General features: G+C 49.8%; 1 protein-coding gene across 1 annotated transcript in view; it reads right to left on the reverse strand.

Moving 5' to 3' along the window:
- dync1i1a (dynein cytoplasmic 1 intermediate chain 1a) overlaps positions 1–17,477 on the reverse strand; it is a gene marked incomplete at both ends in the record, with an annotated part of 50,935 nt that overhangs the window by 13,932 nt on the left and 19,526 nt on the right. The window contains 4 exons of the mRNA XM_079749916.1: positions 9,779–9,904; positions 10,192–10,291; positions 10,874–11,042; positions 13,297–13,392. Coding sequence (XP_079606042.1) covers positions 9,779–9,904; positions 10,192–10,291; positions 10,874–11,042; positions 13,297–13,392 — 491 coding nt within the window. The remainder of the gene's footprint in view (positions 1–9,778; positions 9,905–10,191; positions 10,292–10,873; positions 11,043–13,296; positions 13,393–17,477) is intronic.

The following is a 17,477-nucleotide window of genomic DNA, read 5'->3' on the forward strand; positions in this document are numbered from 1 at the left end:
CCATGTCATGGCCCTTCCTGGCATGTATACACGTACACACATGCATGCAAATACACATGCAAGCACGCACACACAGACACAAACAATCCAACCGGTTATCACCTTTAATCAAAACGGGAAGTAGCAAAAGAAAATCTTCAATTACCCCCATATGTCAGCTCCGCTGTTTAGCCCTATCAGGGTATCCATCTTAAGGAGGAAAAGCCTTTGACTAAACTCTGCTCTTGGGGAAAAAAAACCATAATGTCATTATTACCCACACACACACTGTCAGACCCTGCTACCAGAGCTACTGGAAACGATCCCCGGATGGTTTGCATAAAGCGGGCCAGCCAGCAGCGGAGTTGGCCTTAGCATAAAAGCCCTTTTCCCCAAAACCCTCCTAATCAAATGTCACTTAAGCGCATTAGCCCTTGAGTTATGTGTTCTTGTCAATAATATACTGTGTCATTTCATCGGCCGCGTTCCAATTTGTCGCCCGGCTATAAGGAAGTTCCAGATTTACGCCGGGCTGGGGGAACGGTTTGACACTTTAAAGGGAAGCACGCTTGACATTTCTGGCTGTCACGCTTTATGAAATGTAAGAGTTTAATGTGGCTTTCTGAAGAACCGTCCAACGCGCACAATGTGCCACTTGGATACGCTTATCATGCATGCATTGCACCCACATGGAGGCTGTGGCGTGTGTGGAATATTCCTATTCCTTATTATTGTGGAATATTGCCTGTACAGCTACTATTCCTAAATAGAGTTTTTTACCATAGTGTTTGAAACATGATTTGATCTGGTGAAGTTGTTCCCGTGTTTGAAATGAAAACATCAGTTCATAGTTTGATTGTCGACACACACACACACACACACCCACACCCACACACACGCATGCACACAAACACACACACACAAACAAACATGAACACACACACACCACACACACTGTTTCACCGCCCCCCCCCCACACACACACATCTGTCTAAATAATACCAGGATACTCTCACACTCCTACCAGCAGCTCCGCATCACTGTCATTACATCTCAATCTCAATATCCAGGCAAGCGTGAATAGATACAAACATTACGTTTCTCCAAAAAATGAAAGAATACCTAAATGGATACAGGGTAGAGCGCTCTCTGGACCGCACTTTTATTTGGTGTTCAGCGCTGCTCCTAGACACTTGCTTAGTCATCTCCTGGCTGCCAGCGCAGACAAAGAGCATGATAGGAGTTGACAGCTTTCAGAAAGGGAATTACATAAAACATACCCTCGCTAGAGAGTCGCTGTCCAACATTGGGTCTGAGGAAGTCTCACAAATCAGACTTTAGATTAATAAGTCTGAGGGCAGACCATCCCACACCTAGGTGACCGGGAGGGTTCCCTTTCTTCGCTTCAGGTTAGTTTCAACCAATCGTGTCGCTGAAAGTGGGGATCTGGAAGCGTCTGATTGGCGAACTCAAACTCGACTAGCTCGAAACGCAAAAAAAATGTGTTTCTAAATGTTTCAAATCAACACTGTGTAGATTGTCCACTCTTGGGATGCATTTATCAAAATCCCCTTCTGAAAGACCTGATCCCCTCGGCTGAACTTGTTTTCTTTGGTAGAACAACTCCTTAGCAAACAGGACACAAGGCTTAGCTCTTCCGCTTGCATTTGATGGTTTCTGTCTCAGGTTCTGTGCCGTCTCCCCCATGAAGAAGGTGGATTGTTGACATCAGAACTGCTGAATTCCCTGTCATGATATGATAGACGCATGGGTGTGTATTCAGGTGTGTATGTCTTGCACACACCCAGCAAGCCTTACTTAGCAACTGTGTGGTGTGTGAGGAAGAGGCCTGAACATGTGTGCCCACACACCACCACCACCACCACCACCTTATCGTCTGCTGTAGCTCACAGCAGCATACGAGGCTAAGTGCATCTGGCGGGACCCCGCTTATATTAAGAGGAAGTGCTCGGTGGGATAACACCCACACACACACACACACACACGGGCTGAGATGAAAGATGGAACCCGGCGAGATATTAAACAGGTTTAAAGGAAAGAAGCAGAAGAGGGGAAGAGACGGAGGGAGTGTGCAAGGGGGAGCAGGGAGGTACACGAGAGAGTTTTCTTCGGCTCTCATTCTCTCCACCTCTTTCTTCACTTTGAGTGGAGAAAGAGTCAGGGAGAGAGGGAGAGGAATGATGGTATGAAGCGAAAATGATTGGGAGGTTGTGTGTGCATGTGCGTGGGTGTGTTTGTGGGTGTGCGTTTTGGCGTGTGTTTCAGGGGAGCAGAACAGACAGTGCTACACACCCACTACCCCCCCCCCCCACACACACACACACACACACACTGGAAGATCAGTGCTCCATCCTTCCTCTCCTCCCTCGCTCACCACACTCATCTGTTTCCCACTAGGCCTTATCGGGACCAGATGGAATCGAACCGTCTTCTTGGCCAACCTCGCGTACTCTGGTCCACCGATCACCCAAACCCAAAACCTCCAACCCCCAACGCTGAACCCCCCTCCCCGCTGCCGGCTTCAGTCGTTTATGACACCCTGCGGATTTTGTCACCCTGTGGTTTCTGGCGCAGAGGGAAATGCCGAATCGAATCTCCCGTTACGCCGAGAGATTTTCCGAGAACGAGGAGTTAACACAGGCAGGCGCTTCCAATCTGCCATTGAGTTTTCTTTCCTTCATATTATTCATTTGTTATAGTTTTTTATATATATATCTATATCTATATAGATATAGATATAGGTGTATATGTCTACTTCTTCTTATTTGATCCAAATAATGTTTCTGCTCAACAAATGCCCTTCTGATCAAGCGTTATTACGTTATACCCCATTCTGTTCCATGACGGCCTCTCGCGTTCACCTTTGACCTTAGCGACCTCCAGCACTCCATCTCACTCACGCCGACAGAGGCCACGACATGAAGGCCTGAGCTGGTGCCCAACAGGCTGGGCTCAACCAAAAACAAACCCACACCAAACCCTGATATGAACCGGAGCGTGCCCGGCTACACCCATACGGTACACAGACGGCCTTGTGTTCGACCAATGCCGCCTGCCGCCACACCTCTTGTTTAAAGCAGTTCTAAAGGCAACCGGGTGCGCGTTCCGCAATGATGGAGCGTGGCATCTCACAGTTATTCCATACGCAGAACGGATATTAACAAGGAATGTTTTTAACGAGTACGACAATGTTGAAATGTGCGCCGCAGCTGCGTTGCTCCCAGCTCTTCCAGAGGCTGATTGCTACCAACAACAATCGCTTTCCCCGCTTTATATTGTCATGTTGGGAGTGTGTGTTTCACGGCTGACACAAAGCCATCTAATGGGGAATAAGCACTCGCAACAAAATCGTTAAAACGTTTTAAACTTATACACACACACTTGCTTCACTGCGTAAATCTGCTATTTGCACTGTTGCGGCTGACATTTGAATGCCGCACAAAAGTAATACAATACTTGAAACTCTCAAAAGAAATGCTGACCAAACGTATTTTCTTCTATTTTTATGGTGCTTGTGTGTTTTTATTATGTGTCTGTGTTGCAGTGTGTATTTCTGTTTGTCCTAGCGTGTTGCTCTGTATTGTGACCCAAAGGAAAATGCATTGTTGTTTGTCTCATTTGAAGGAGAAAATACTTGTCACCAACCATAAAAAGCTGCAGTTGATGCACACACACACACACACACACACACACACACACACATGCACAAACACACAGACACACACACTTTATAGCAGTTTGTCTGGCTTTTACGAGTGCAATGCAACTCCATCTATGAATAATGTCTCTATGCTCTCTGATGCGTCTCGTTTTCTCCCCCTCTCTCGCTCTCACTCTCGCCCTCTCTCTCTCTCTCTCTCGCTCTCTCTCTCTCTCGCTCTCTCTCTCTCTCTCTCTCGCTCTCTCTCTCTCGCTCTCTCTCTCTCTCTCTCTCTCTCTTTCTCACTAAAGGTTTCTTTTTTTCTTCTTGGCCAAGACGAGAGCCATGAACCAGATAGGAACGAAACAAAACAAAAGCGTAAAAAAAAGAGGACCTATCTGCCGGGAGATGATGGAAGCAGTGGGGGGTTGGAGGAGTGGGTGGGGGCTGGGGGCAGGGGTGGGGGGCAGCAGGGCTGCGTGCGGTGGGCTTGTGGTCCCGGAGGTTCAGCTGAAAGTTTTATTTTGGAGGAGAAAGGGGGAGACAGGGGGGGGGGGGGGGGGGGGGGGGGGGCTTTTAATGTGGTGAGACTTCACCCACTTGAGAGGCCTGGCGTGAAGTGACTCCGAGACTTCGTGTGATCGTGGGGTTGGGAAGGGAGGGTCGGGCGGGGGGGTCGCGCGTCAACCCCGGGATAAGCGGGAGCGGATTGGCTGTGGGGGGGGGCGAGGGGGGAGAGACGCACCCGCTGGTACCGGAATCCGCACGCGTAACGCCACTGTTTCCAGGAGACACACTCTGGCCACGAACAAGGTTAAAAATACACAGAGACGGGCCCCACACATATTTCCTCTTATTTTAAGGGCTGCTGGTCAGCCTTGAGACTGGACCACCAGGGGCTCTTGAAGTGGCTCTGTTGGGTCCTAAACAAAAGGGAAAATAACATGATTCAACAGCTCCTTTTTTCCACCACTCTCTTTCTCAGAAGAGGGTTTTTTGTTCCAACCCTATAGCAACGGTTGCAATCGTTGCCCTTATTTTCTTACCGGGATTTTACCAAGCATTCTGCGACGCGGGGCTTCTAGCCTCCAGGGCTTCGCCCTCGTTTGTGTTCACTCCTGAGGTGTCGGGTCAGAGAAAGAAAAAGCTAAACCTGTAAAATGAAGTAAATAGGGGAGAAGTGAGAGAATTTCTCTAATTAAAGGTCATTCGGCTAATAAAAAGCACCAAATGAACTCATTGCAGTGAGATTTTGCGAGGATTGTGGCACCAGAAAGTGCTTCGCTCGGTAAACAAAGGATGAACATATTTTCCACAATCAAGACCTTCTGCCCCCCCGGCCTGATGAGGAAGTGAAACAAACCACAAACACGGTACTCCGAGTGGAGCAGGCCTTCCGACGGAGGCTCCAACTGTAGCAGGCCACGCAGCCCTGGCTGGTTATTCAAGACGGACTCAGTGCTACGTCTCCTCCTGCACCCACCCCCCGCCCCCCCACCCCCTGACCTCACCAAAGCCCTGGGTGAAAAAATAGAGCCATCCATAAGCTGAAGAGTCTTATATAGGACTCTGCCGTTCTGAAACCTCAAGCCACAACCCCAGAGTCTCGCAACTCCCGTCAAAATACTGCTCATCCATTGTGTGTGCGTGTGTGGTTGCGTGCGTGTGTGTGTGTGTGTGAGTGTCTCCTCACACACCCATGCGCTCACATACATGTACTAACACCATGCATAGACATGCATGCACGCATTGTGCACACAAGCACACCCGCATGTATGCACACATATACACACACACACACACACACACACACAGACACACATATACATATACAAAGGCACAAACACACAGACAGACACACACACACACACACACACACGCATCACTCCACACCAAGCCCATTAATCTGTCTTTTCCATCAAGGGCTCGATCCGTATCCATCCATTCATTGGTCCATACATCCATCCGTACGTACGCTCAGATGAAAGCTGCCAATGCGGGCTGCTGTGGAAAAATGGAAATGGCTGAAATGTCGGAATGCTCCAAAACCATCCTGGGGGCCTGCCAACAGCAGCCATGGAGGACCTGCCAAACCCAACCTCTCAATGTGTGTTCACCCACGTGTGTACATGTGCATACACGCGTGTGTGTGTGTGTGTGTGTGTGTGTGTGTGTGTGTGTGTGTGTGTGTTTGTGTTTTTTGTGTGTGTGTGATTAAACTGATGCCAAGTGTGTGGAAGTGGACAGTGTTGAAAAATAAAGAGATATAGTGAAAGTACATCCTAGGGAGAACGAAAGACAAGAGAGAGAGAAGGAGAGAGAGAGGGAGGGAAAGAGGGAGAGGCGGGAGAGAGAGAGAGAGAGGGGTGATAAGAAGCGGTCCGTGTGGTTTGATGGGTTAAACGGCAGAACATGCTCGCACATTAAGAGCCATCAGATCCGGCTCTTACTGGAGGAGCCGTGTCTCTGTTTGCAATACAGAGCCCCGGAGGAACCCAAGGCAGCGGAGAGCAGTGTATCAACAATTTCTCTCTCTCTTCCCCCAAACATTGCCTGGTTCCTTTTATCTGAGTCCAGCGGTGAGCGAAGCTGCAGCCAGGGATCCTTCCAAACAACCCCCCCCCCCCCCCCCCCACCCCAAAACCCCCTGACAACCCACGAGCCCCCGACCTCTTTACCCCCCCATCCCGAGATGCTGAAGTTAAAGACGGCCGCCATCTTTACCTTCGGCGGCTCGCTTCGTTAGCTCCGAGCATGTCCACCTCCACCTCTGTTTCCTGTCCCGTGTGGAACCACTCCGGGCTAATAGGCACTGACTGACGAGAGACGTCTTGTACACGTGTGGCTGTGTGTGTCTGTGTGATGTAAAATCTTTTCTTTCAAGAAAGATAAATAGATTTCCATCTTGTTGATGGGAGGTAATATAATATGCAAGCATTAGTGGGTTGTTTGATGGTTAGCAAATGATTTGCTGTGCATTCTTTAAGAAAAATAAGCAATTGTCAAAATGAATTGAAGATATAAACGGGATAAAGCAAAGGTTAGACATGACAACTGCTAATCCGGTTAAGATAAGACTATAGATGACGGTAATGTGCCAAAAGATACTTTCTTACGCTCTTCTCTCTAGTTCCCATTGAGAGTTAGCATTGATATCCGTCTAAAACCTTTAGGTGATGTCTTATTGAGGAACCAACTAATCCCAAGCGTACTCAATATGATGTGAATAAAGCCTTGCTCTAAGCCAGCGTGACACCGGGTGTTATTATCACAAAAGCTACACTATAAAAGTGACAGATCACATATCACGAGCTTGGTCCAATGTGTTCTTAATAATACCAATATCACCAGGGAACCACAGAGGGACATTAAGCCCCCAGCCCTCCTCTCCCGGTCAGGCCGAGCTGTAATCTATGGAGCGTATGGAGCTGGGGCTACATGGATGTTAGCATGGACATTAACGAGTGTGGAGTGGAAGAATTGTGTGTGTTTAAAACCATCATGAAGGCAGAGCTTTTTATGGCCTCACTGCAATATCTGGCGCAGCGTGTGGTCGATGGTTGTGCACGAGAGTGTGTGGGTGTGTGTGTGTGTGTGTGCGTATGTGCGTGTGTGTGTGTGCGTGTGTATCTGTGTGCGTGTGAGAGAGAGAAACAAAATTGGCCTACCCAACATCCACATGGTATAGCGAGTGTGTACAGGTATATTTCTGTTCGTTAAAGCAAGTTGTGCAGCTAATGTGTAGAATGAAACGCACACATACACACACACACACACACACACACACACACACACAGGGTACAATGCGGGTTGTGGGTGGGCCAGCTACACACACGCTGCAGCATTGGATCAGGAAGTGGTATGCCTCATGTTCTTTTATTACCATGGCGTCTCGATCTGCTCCCATGGCCTTCTGGGAACTGACTGCCGGCCGCAACACCCGATTTACTCTTATTCCCTTTCTCCGTCCTTCTCTGCCTCCTTTCCTCATCTCCTTCCATTAAACCATCCGTACCTCCTTTCCCCCCTACCGTCTGTCCTTTCTGTTTTCCTTCGTTGCCCCTTTATCTCAATCATTCCTTCCTTCCTTCCTCCATCTAACCTTCCATCCCTCCTCCCCCTTTCCGTCCCTCTTTTAATCCTTACTTCCTTCCCTTCCTCCTTCACTCCCTACTGCCTTCTCCTTCCATCCCTCCTTCCCATCACTCCTTCCCTCTCCCATCCCTTCTTCCCCCTTCCCATCCCTTCTTCCCACTTCCATCCCTCCTTCCCCTTCCCATCCCTTCTTCCCACTTCCATCCCTTCTTCCCCTTCCCATCCCTTCTTCCCCCTTCCCATCCCTTCTTCCCACTTCCATTCCTCCTTCCCCTTCCATCCCTCGTTCCCCCTTCCTATCCCTCCTTCCCCCTTCCCATCCCTTCTTCCCACTTCCATCCCTCCATCCCTCCTTCCTCTTCCATCCCTCTGTAATCCCTCCTCCCTCCCTACCCCCTCTGACTTCCAGGCCTTGTGTAATTAACGCCATACCTAGTGGTGTCTGTTTCCACACCTAAAACCTCAGTTTGTTCTATTCAAAAACTGTCACTCGGTGACAGCCTGTTCCGGAAAAGGTGAAACTCTGATACGTTTCCCTCCATCTAATTGCCTTGTTTTCTCCGCCTGGAGGGTTAAGGTGGTGATAAGGTGGTGAGGAAGAGCTTGCCAAAGTCTTCCGAAACGTTGGGTTTCGGGTGTCCTGCTCTAGAATAGCAGCAGAGTATTGGCTGCCAGGAAAACAGTTCTCACAACCAAGGAGGGAAGGAAATATTTAAATGGTTGGAAGATTAGATGATATCATCCTGACATCTATGGGCTGCTACACTGGGGGGGGGAAGAAGCTACCCTCATTGACCAACTCGTCTTCACTTGAATACTCGCATACCGTGTGTGCTTACAAAATTCAGAATTCACTTACCACTTATCAAAATATCAACATCAATAATCCCCCCAAAAATATTACAAAATAATAATTCTAGAAACGAGCCAGCTGAATCTAATAACGGAACCGTAATGTTGCCATAGCTTCAGAGGGTCCATTAGGTGAAGGAAGGTACTGGGAGTTGACAGTGTACTGTTCTATAGGTGGCAGTGGTCTATAGTGGCGTACCTGACAGTGGAAGGCATGCTCCGGGTAGTCTGTAGGTTACGGTGGTCTATAGGTGATCATGGTGAAGTATAGTGACGTACCTGACAGTGGAACATGTATAGTGGGTGGTCTATTGGTGATCATGGTGAAGTATAGTGACGTACCTGACAGTGGAACATGTATAGTGGGTGGTCTATTGGTGATCATGGTGAAGTATAGTGACGTACCTGACAGTGGAACATGTATAGTGGGTGGTCTATTGGTGATCATGGTGAAGTATAGTGACGTACCTGACAGTGGAACATGTATAGTGGGTGGTCTATTGGTGATCATGGTGAAGTATAGTGACGTACCTGACAGTGGAACATGTATACTGGGTGGTCTATTGGTGACCATGGTCTATAGTGACGTACCTGACAGTGGAAGATGTATACTGGGAGGTCTATAGGGGACCATGGTCTATAGTGACGTACCTGACAGTGGAAGATGTATACTGGGATGTCTATAGGGGACCATGGTCTATAGTGACGTACCTGACAGTGGAAGATGCATACTGGGAGGTCTATAGGGGACCATGGTCTATAGTGACGTACCTGACAGTGGAAGATGCATACTGGGAGGTCTATAGGGGACCATGGTCTATAGTGACGTACCTGACAGTGGAAGATGTATACTGGGAGGTCTATAGGGGACCATGGTCTATAATGACGTACCTGACAGTGGAAGATGTATACTGGGAGGTCTATAGGGGACCATGGTCTATAGTGACGTACCTGACAGTGGAAGATGTATACTGGGAGGTCTATAGGGGACCATGGTCTATAGTGACGTACCTGACAGTGGAAGATGCATACTGGGAGGTCTATAGGGGACCATGGTCTATAGTGACGTACCTGACAGTGGAAGATGTATACTGGGAGGTCTATAGGGGACCATGGTCTATAGTGACGTACCTGACAGTGGAAGATGTATACTGGGAGGTCTATAGGGGACCATGGTCTATAGTAACGTACCTGACAGTGGAAGATGTATTCCGGCGTGGCCTTCTTGAACTTGATGTTCCACACCAGAGCCACGCCGTCCGGCTCGTGGGGGGCGTCTTCGTTGTTGTTATAGGAGGCCACCAGGAGCTCTGGGTACTGGGGAGGGGGGGGGGAGGAGAGAGGAGGAAGAGGAGGAAGGGAACGAGAAAGTAACAGGAGAGAGACAGGGGGAGGAAGAGGAGGAAGCGGGGGAGTCACAGGAAAGAGAGGGGGGGGGGAAGACGGGAAAAGGAGGACGAGGTGAAGATGGAAGTGAAGAGAGAGGAAAGGGTAGGAGGAGGAGAAAGACAGGTATATCCAGCTAGGTTAAAAGTGACCCAGAGAGGTTCAGTGGGTAGCTGATCACATGCATCAAAGAGCTTCTCTCTGGCAGAGTGACTCACCTGGGGAGACCAGTCGAGGCAGGTGATGACTCTATGTTTGGACCAGTGCTCGTCATAGAACAGCCTGCTGAGAGACAGACTGGAGCCGCCCGCCAGCTCCCTGCACGCGGCCAATAAACACACGGCTTACTGATCCGGCCCCACCGCGGGCGGCCGCCATGACTCAGACCACAGCAGATGAAGCCGAGGGAGAGCAGAATGGTTTGTCAGTCTTTGCTGTTTTTGTGCCCCATTGGAATCGTTTAAGGGTTTGGAGGGGGGGGTGTTTTTTAACTAAATCCGTACACAAGGAATGGCTCTCATCCCATATGCAATATCCTTTTATTTGTTAAGGATCAGCTCATCAGTGTTGATTTTTACCGTTACGCTATGTTAATGACAGGTACATGTCATTACACGTCATTGTAAACACAATGACGTGTTTAGAAGGACATGTGCCCACCCCCCCCCGCCAGCACTCCACCATCCAGCCACCCCCCAGCAGCAAGAACCCTTTGAAGGGCCATGACATCACCGCGATGACACGCATGTGCGTGTCAAAGAACAAAGCTATCCTCTCCCCCTTGCCCCCCCTCCCTCCCATGTCGCTCATGACTCATGACGAGCCATCATGTCTACGTTGGGTGGACCCCCCCCTTCACTCCCCCCCCCCCCCCCCCCCCCCCCCCCCCCCCCCCCTCACCCCTCCTTGTCGTCCAGGTCGCGGCCGCTGTAGTCGAAGAAGATGTCGTCGTCCTCGGCCAGGGCGCGCTCCATCACGCGCACGCTGCAGTCGAAGAAGCTCTGGAAGTCAGACGAGTGCAGGATCTGCTGCCGCTCCTCCTCCGTCAGCTCCCGGTGGGGGGGCCCGGCTGTGGGCGGGGCCATGGGAGGGGGTTAGTTGGGGACGGGTGGCGGCGGGTTGGTACATTAAGATGGTCCCGTCGTACAGTATTTTTTATCCGATGAGAGGATTTGTGTTATCCAGGTGTTTTTGGGGGACGTGGATCGGACCAGGAACGGCTATGGGCTGAGTTACGCTTGGTTTGATAAAGCCTGCAGCACTGAATTTGCATTAGTGTATTCCTACACTGTCTAGTCTAGATAGTGTTGATTTCAAACCTCTACAGACCTTTTTGACTTTACTTCTCCTGACCGAGTTTGGGTTCGCCGATGGCGCGCTTACCTTGCTTCAGGCGACATGATTGGTTGAAACAAATATGAGGCGAAAGAAAGGGAAACGCCCCGTTGACCCAGAATTGAGATGGTCAAACCAGTCTTTGCCAGAGTTTCCATATCACTGCAGTGATGTTCATACTAAAAAACAATGCTTGTGTTGTTTGAATGTAAAACAATGACTACAATAAATAGCAGTATTGTATAGCATTGCGCCGATTAAAACAAGGTGAATTTAATCCAAACCTCAGGTTAATTCACCCTATGTGTCGTCGTACGTTGAATCCGTTCTACACCTGTATGGTTGCATCCGCTTTAAGTACCTTGAAAAGAATACTACACTTCCTGTCTGCTCCTTGCCTCCCCGTGGACGGCCGTTATGGAAACCAGAGTCCAACCCGGGACACGATAAACCGCAGCAGCCGGCTGCGGACGCAGAGCTCTTAATAAAGGCCTACAGTAAAAACAAGGAGTTCACAAACAAGGGACAAACAAAGCCTTCTGAACTACACCCACCCCCAGCCCCCGCCCACCGCGACCACCGCCCGGCTTTGAACATTATGGCCGCCGCGCCGCACGCTGTCCGCCTTTTTGATGTCACTGTCCCACGAGCACGCACACACACACACACACACACACACACACACACACACACACACAAAAACGCACACACACAAAAACGCACACACACACACACACGCGAGATCTGACACGCAAAATACAAATAGGCAGACGTACATACTTGGGAGTTTTTACCCTGGCCCTTGACTTTGATCCCCCCGCTCCTACTCCTTATGAGTTGTCAGAAAAGACCCAGAGTGCATCGAGTGGCAAAGATCAAAGGCCAGGCCTTCTAATGGGCTAGGATAGAGACGAGACAGATTGCTTTGTGTGTGTGTGGGTGTGTGTGTGTGTATGTGTGTGAGTGTGTGTGTGTGAGTGTGTTTTAACATATGCACATATGCATATCTACAGCTGCCTATCAGTTAGCATGTTGTGTTTTAACCAGCTTGTTGCCTTGAAGTCCAAAGCAACTCACACACACGGGCATGCGCGCGCACACACACCACACACACACACACACACACACACACACCCTACTCGATCCCTCTCTTCTTCAGCCTCTTTGATGTGTGGTTGATGTATGAGTGTGCGTGTGTGTGTGTGTGTGTGTGTGTGTGTGTGTGTGTGTGTGTGTGTGTGTGTGTGTGTGTGTGTGTGTGTGTGTGTGTGTGTGTGTGTGTGTGTGTGTGTGTTTGAATGGGGGCTGGGGGCGGGGGGTGGGTCAAGTGACAGGTTTTTAATCAATGCTGACCCTTCCGGATGCCTGAAAGCTGATAAGCCGGACCCTCTACCCATAACCCCCTCTGGTCCCCCTATCTGATGCTGGCGTCGAGCGGCCAGTGGGTCACACGAGACGGCCCGCACGCCAGTCCAGGGCGTGCGGGGCCGCGAGAGAGCGAGAGTGGGAGACAGACGAGAGGGAAGATGTATTTCAGTATGAATCCTATTATAAAGTCTAGAAAGGGTCATTAAAATGACACTTTTGTTACCATGGATACAGGATGTGTTTTCCTCTATTGATTCTTGAAGGGGGCGGCTTCGACTAGACAACTGGGAGGTTTTGCGTCATGGCAGCAGGTTAGATCCGCCATATGATCTTTTATCTCTTTTATACATGTATCCACCCCTTCATTCATCCATCCATCCATTCACCCAATCATCCACCCATTTATCTACCCATTCCTTCATCTACACCCATAAATCAATTCATCAACCATCATCCACCATCAACCATTATCCCTCCAGCCTTCAATCCACCACTTATCCATCTACCCATCAACCACCCATCATCCACCCATCTTCCCACCCACCCATCAATCATCCATCCATTCATCCATCCATTCATCCATCCATCCATCCACCCATCTCCCTTCCATCCATCAGTACCATCGTTTGGTTCCTTGGCGTCGTCCTCATCCAGCTGCTCCGTCTCGGGCCCTGGCTTCGACTCGGCCAACTCCTCGTCCTCCTCTTCCTCCTCTACTGGAGGAACGGACAGCCAGACAGACAGACAAAGAGAGAGAGAAAGAGGGAGAGAGGGGGACAGACACAGAGACGGGGGGAGGAGAGAGGGGTACAGACACAGAGACGTGGGGGAGGAGAGAGAAAGCATTTCATGTTAACCAACATCTGTGCCCATTTTCTTCTACCAACCGTCCGCCTGCAGTGATCCCATTGCCCTCCTGTCCCCCTCTCCCCCTCCCCCCACCATCTCCCCCCTCTCTCCCCCTGTAATCACTCCCAGGCTTGAAGGGGTACACCTGACGAACAGACAGTCTGAATGCCTACTCCTCTCGTTCTCCTTTTACCTCAGTTTCAGATCTGTCGCCCACGCATACACATACAAACACACCCAAAATCTGCATTGTGCGTTTTTTGGTATTTTACATGCCGAATTACACATGATAGAGTCTGGCTATTAGACGGCTTTACAGCAAACAAAGCCACGGCCATTTGCTTTAACCTCAGGTCTCGCTCACATGGCCTGCATGTGTGAATCTGTGTTGCTCATCAAGCACGGAACTGCTACACACACACACACACACACACACACACACACACACACACACACACACACACACACACACACAACACAATAAAGGGCAGGCAGGCTTCTGGTATTGGCGTAAACCCCATGTTTCACCTCTGACCCCAATCAAAGAGATGCACTGTGTGTGTGTGTGAGGATGCGTGTGCGTGTATGTGTGTTTCTGTGCATGAGTTGAGGGTCTCTGTGTGCACGCATATATGTGGCTGTTTGTCCAAAAAAAGGGGGATTCCCTCCACATCCGGCTCAATCAGATGCAATTACCCCCCAGTCCCCTACCGGGACCCCCTCCCACTCTGTGCTGTGATGCTCTGAAAGAGAGAGACAGACAGACAGACAGAGAGAGAGAGAGAGAGAGAGAGAAAGACAGACAGACAGACAGACAGACAGACAGACAGACAGACAGACAGACAGACAGACAGACAGATAGAGAGAAAGACAGAGAGACAGACAGACAGACAGACAGACAGACAGAGAGAGAGAGAGAGAGAGAAAGAGAAAGACAGAGAGACAGACAGACAGACAGATAGACAGACAGACAGAGAGTAAAAAGAGAGAGAGAGAGAGAGAGAGAGAGACTACTGTTGTCTTTGGCACCTGCATGCATGACTTATCAGCCGGTTGCTATCCTCTCTCTCTCTCTCTCTCTCTCCCTTTCTCGGTCGGCCTCTCTCGCTCACTCACCCCCCTCCAGCCATGTGTTGCTAACCCCTCTCCACCCTCTCCCTTCCCTCCTCCCTCAGAAACAGATGGTGGGAGAGGAGGGTGAGGGAGCTGAGAGAGCTTGGCGGGGGGGTGAGGAGTTTGGGAGTGGTGGAGGAGGGGGAGGGTCTTAACACCCCGTCACCTCGACTAGACACCTGTGGCCGGCCGACACTCACTTTACACATGCTTGTCTCTCTCCCTCCACTTTTCACACACACACACACACACACACACACACACACACACACCCACACGCACACACACACACGCACACACACACACACACACACACACGCACACGCGCGGATAAACACGCAGCGTGGCGCTGCGGTGTCAGAGGTGGCGAGGGGTTAAATGCCGCGGGGTCGCCCCTGACAACAGGCACTCAGTTCGCCCAAGAGGAGGAAGTGACTACATCACGCCCCGCAGACGGGTTGTGTCTATCAAACACACGCACGCACACACACACACCAAGGCAATGTACACAATACATACATACATTCATGGTCCACGTGGCTAATGTGTGTGTGTGTGTGTGTGCGCGCGTGTGTGTGTGCATGTGTGTGTGTGTGTGTGTGTGTGTGTGTGTGTGTGTGTGTGTGTGTGTGTGTGTGTGTGTGTGTGTGTGTAGGCTTGAAGGGAAACACACACACATCAGGGGTGTGTTTAACACAGTTAGGCGTTTGGCCAGAGGCTGTGTTAAAACGACTAGAGCTGCAGACGCTGTTCTGGCCCAGTGGATAGAGTGTCTCTCTGTCACCACCGCTTCCCTGACCTCTCTAGCAAGACGAGGGAACCGAAAAACAGGCTGCCATTTTGTCTTTTTTTTTGAGTTGTGGGTCGTCTGGTTAATGGGAGGTTAAAGAAAATCACATCAAATTTAGAGAGTTATTTATCTGTGGAATGAGATACGGCCTATGACTGATATTGATGAACAAAGACTTTTTTTTTGGATTCAGTTTAGAAGCGCACAGGCCACTCCTTGCAATGTGAGAGACAATACCGTTTTTTGGGTAGACTAGTATAGAATCTGAGAATCCTGATCACAGTCTACAGGTGTTTCTTCATACAACTTACTATGTTAACTTATGTATTGTTTTGTAAAGAGCAGAGCGTCTTAACCTTAGGCCGGTTATTTCAGACTTCAAAATTATTAAAGCAAATTATTCAACACTTTTAAGGTTAGGTTTTAGAGTTATTGTTTTGTATTAGGGTTAGGGTTTTGGTTTCAGGGTTTCGGTTTAGCTTTAGGGTTAGGTTTCCAGGACAACGGGTTCCAGGCCGGGCCTGTCCTGGGACCAGCCTTGATGGGAGCCAGCAACTTACAGAAAGTTTCCCACGGTCCGTTTAACAAAAGGTCGAAGTGTCTTTCCAAACGGTATGGATTCTGTAACATTATGAAAGACAAGTGTTGAAGGACAAATAAGGCAGAATATTTTTTGATGAAAAGAATAACACTCTCTTACCCTGGCTACAGAGCGCAACTGCAGGCACATTCACAGACAAACGGGTTGGGAGGGACTGGGACAGGGTGAGAGGAATGCCAGGGGAAAGGATGGGAGGGATTGCCGATTGGCAGACCTGTCATATCCCGTTATCCCGTAGGAGGACAGAGGATTTTGTTCAAAAATGTTTTGTTTTCTGTTCACATGTTCTGGCGTGAATTGTCTTTCATTGGTGGGGACATGGTCCTAGCTTCCACACTAAATACATCTCCTATGTCGATAAAATAATGGGCAGTAGGATTTGGTCAAAGACATTGTTGTAAACAGCAAAGCGTAGCCCAGGTCAGTGGCGTATAAAAAAATGACAAACAGAAATACCCTCCCAGTCTCTCTCTCATCTCCCTCTCAGCCATTCCTCTATTTTGCATTTTTTCCCAAAAGAATGCAAAACTAATCTCTGAACAATTAAACAGATTTCCCACCAGAAATAACCCAACAATATCTACAAAGACAGGGTGACAACTGTCCTCCACCAATGCACCAGCACACTGTGATTACCTCCTAATTCTGTTTGGTTTTCGGCGACAGTGTGACCTCGCCTGACTCTCCGATGCGCCGCTGAGAATGTGTGGTGGCGTGGACGGGCGGGGCCCAGACTCCGCCCCTCCAAGAGAGACCACATTGAGGAGCGGTCAGAAACCGTCATCTTCATCATCATCATCCTTCACCACCCCCGCCCCTCTCTCCCTCAAACCCCCCCCCCACCCACCCACCCACCACCCCCAACCTCAGGGAGAACGTGATTCATGGGCCTCGGTGGCTACCTCACCAGAGGGAAGGCACGCCCCCATCCCAATCACGCTTCCACAAGGAGGCTCCGTCTCTCTCCGCGTTTGGCGTCACCGCCAGCTGATCGTGAATCACGTCTGCTGTCAGGGTCCCGGCACAGAAAACATCTCCGCTATTTCCTCCCAGCCGGAGACCTCACAGCGATCCTTTTTGCACACGAAGGAAAGGGAAACGTGTATGTTCTGTATTCAAAGGGGCCACGCTGTGATCCTAGCTGTTGATTACGTGGAGGGGGATAGAAATACCACCAATGCACCGAGGTCACGCTAGACGGACGCACGTCGAGGCACACGCAATCACACGGTCACAGCGGGGACTGCTGGAATAGTGCATAATCGGCGCAATGTGAAACGCGAACTGAAAAGAGTATAACAGAGACCACCCGTGTGTGCGCAGGCATCTATAGGTGTGTATGTAACTGTGTGAGCCTGCCTGTGTGCATATATGTTTGTGTATGTGTGCACGCCATTGGGTGTTTCTGTGTTCATGGTCTACGTGTTGTGTGCCTGTGTCTGTGTGTG

This window comes from Pollachius pollachius (genome assembly GCF_949987615.1).
Source record: "Pollachius pollachius genome assembly, chromosome: 13".
Classification (NCBI taxonomy): Eukaryota; Metazoa; Chordata; class Actinopteri; order Gadiformes; family Gadidae; genus Pollachius; species Pollachius pollachius.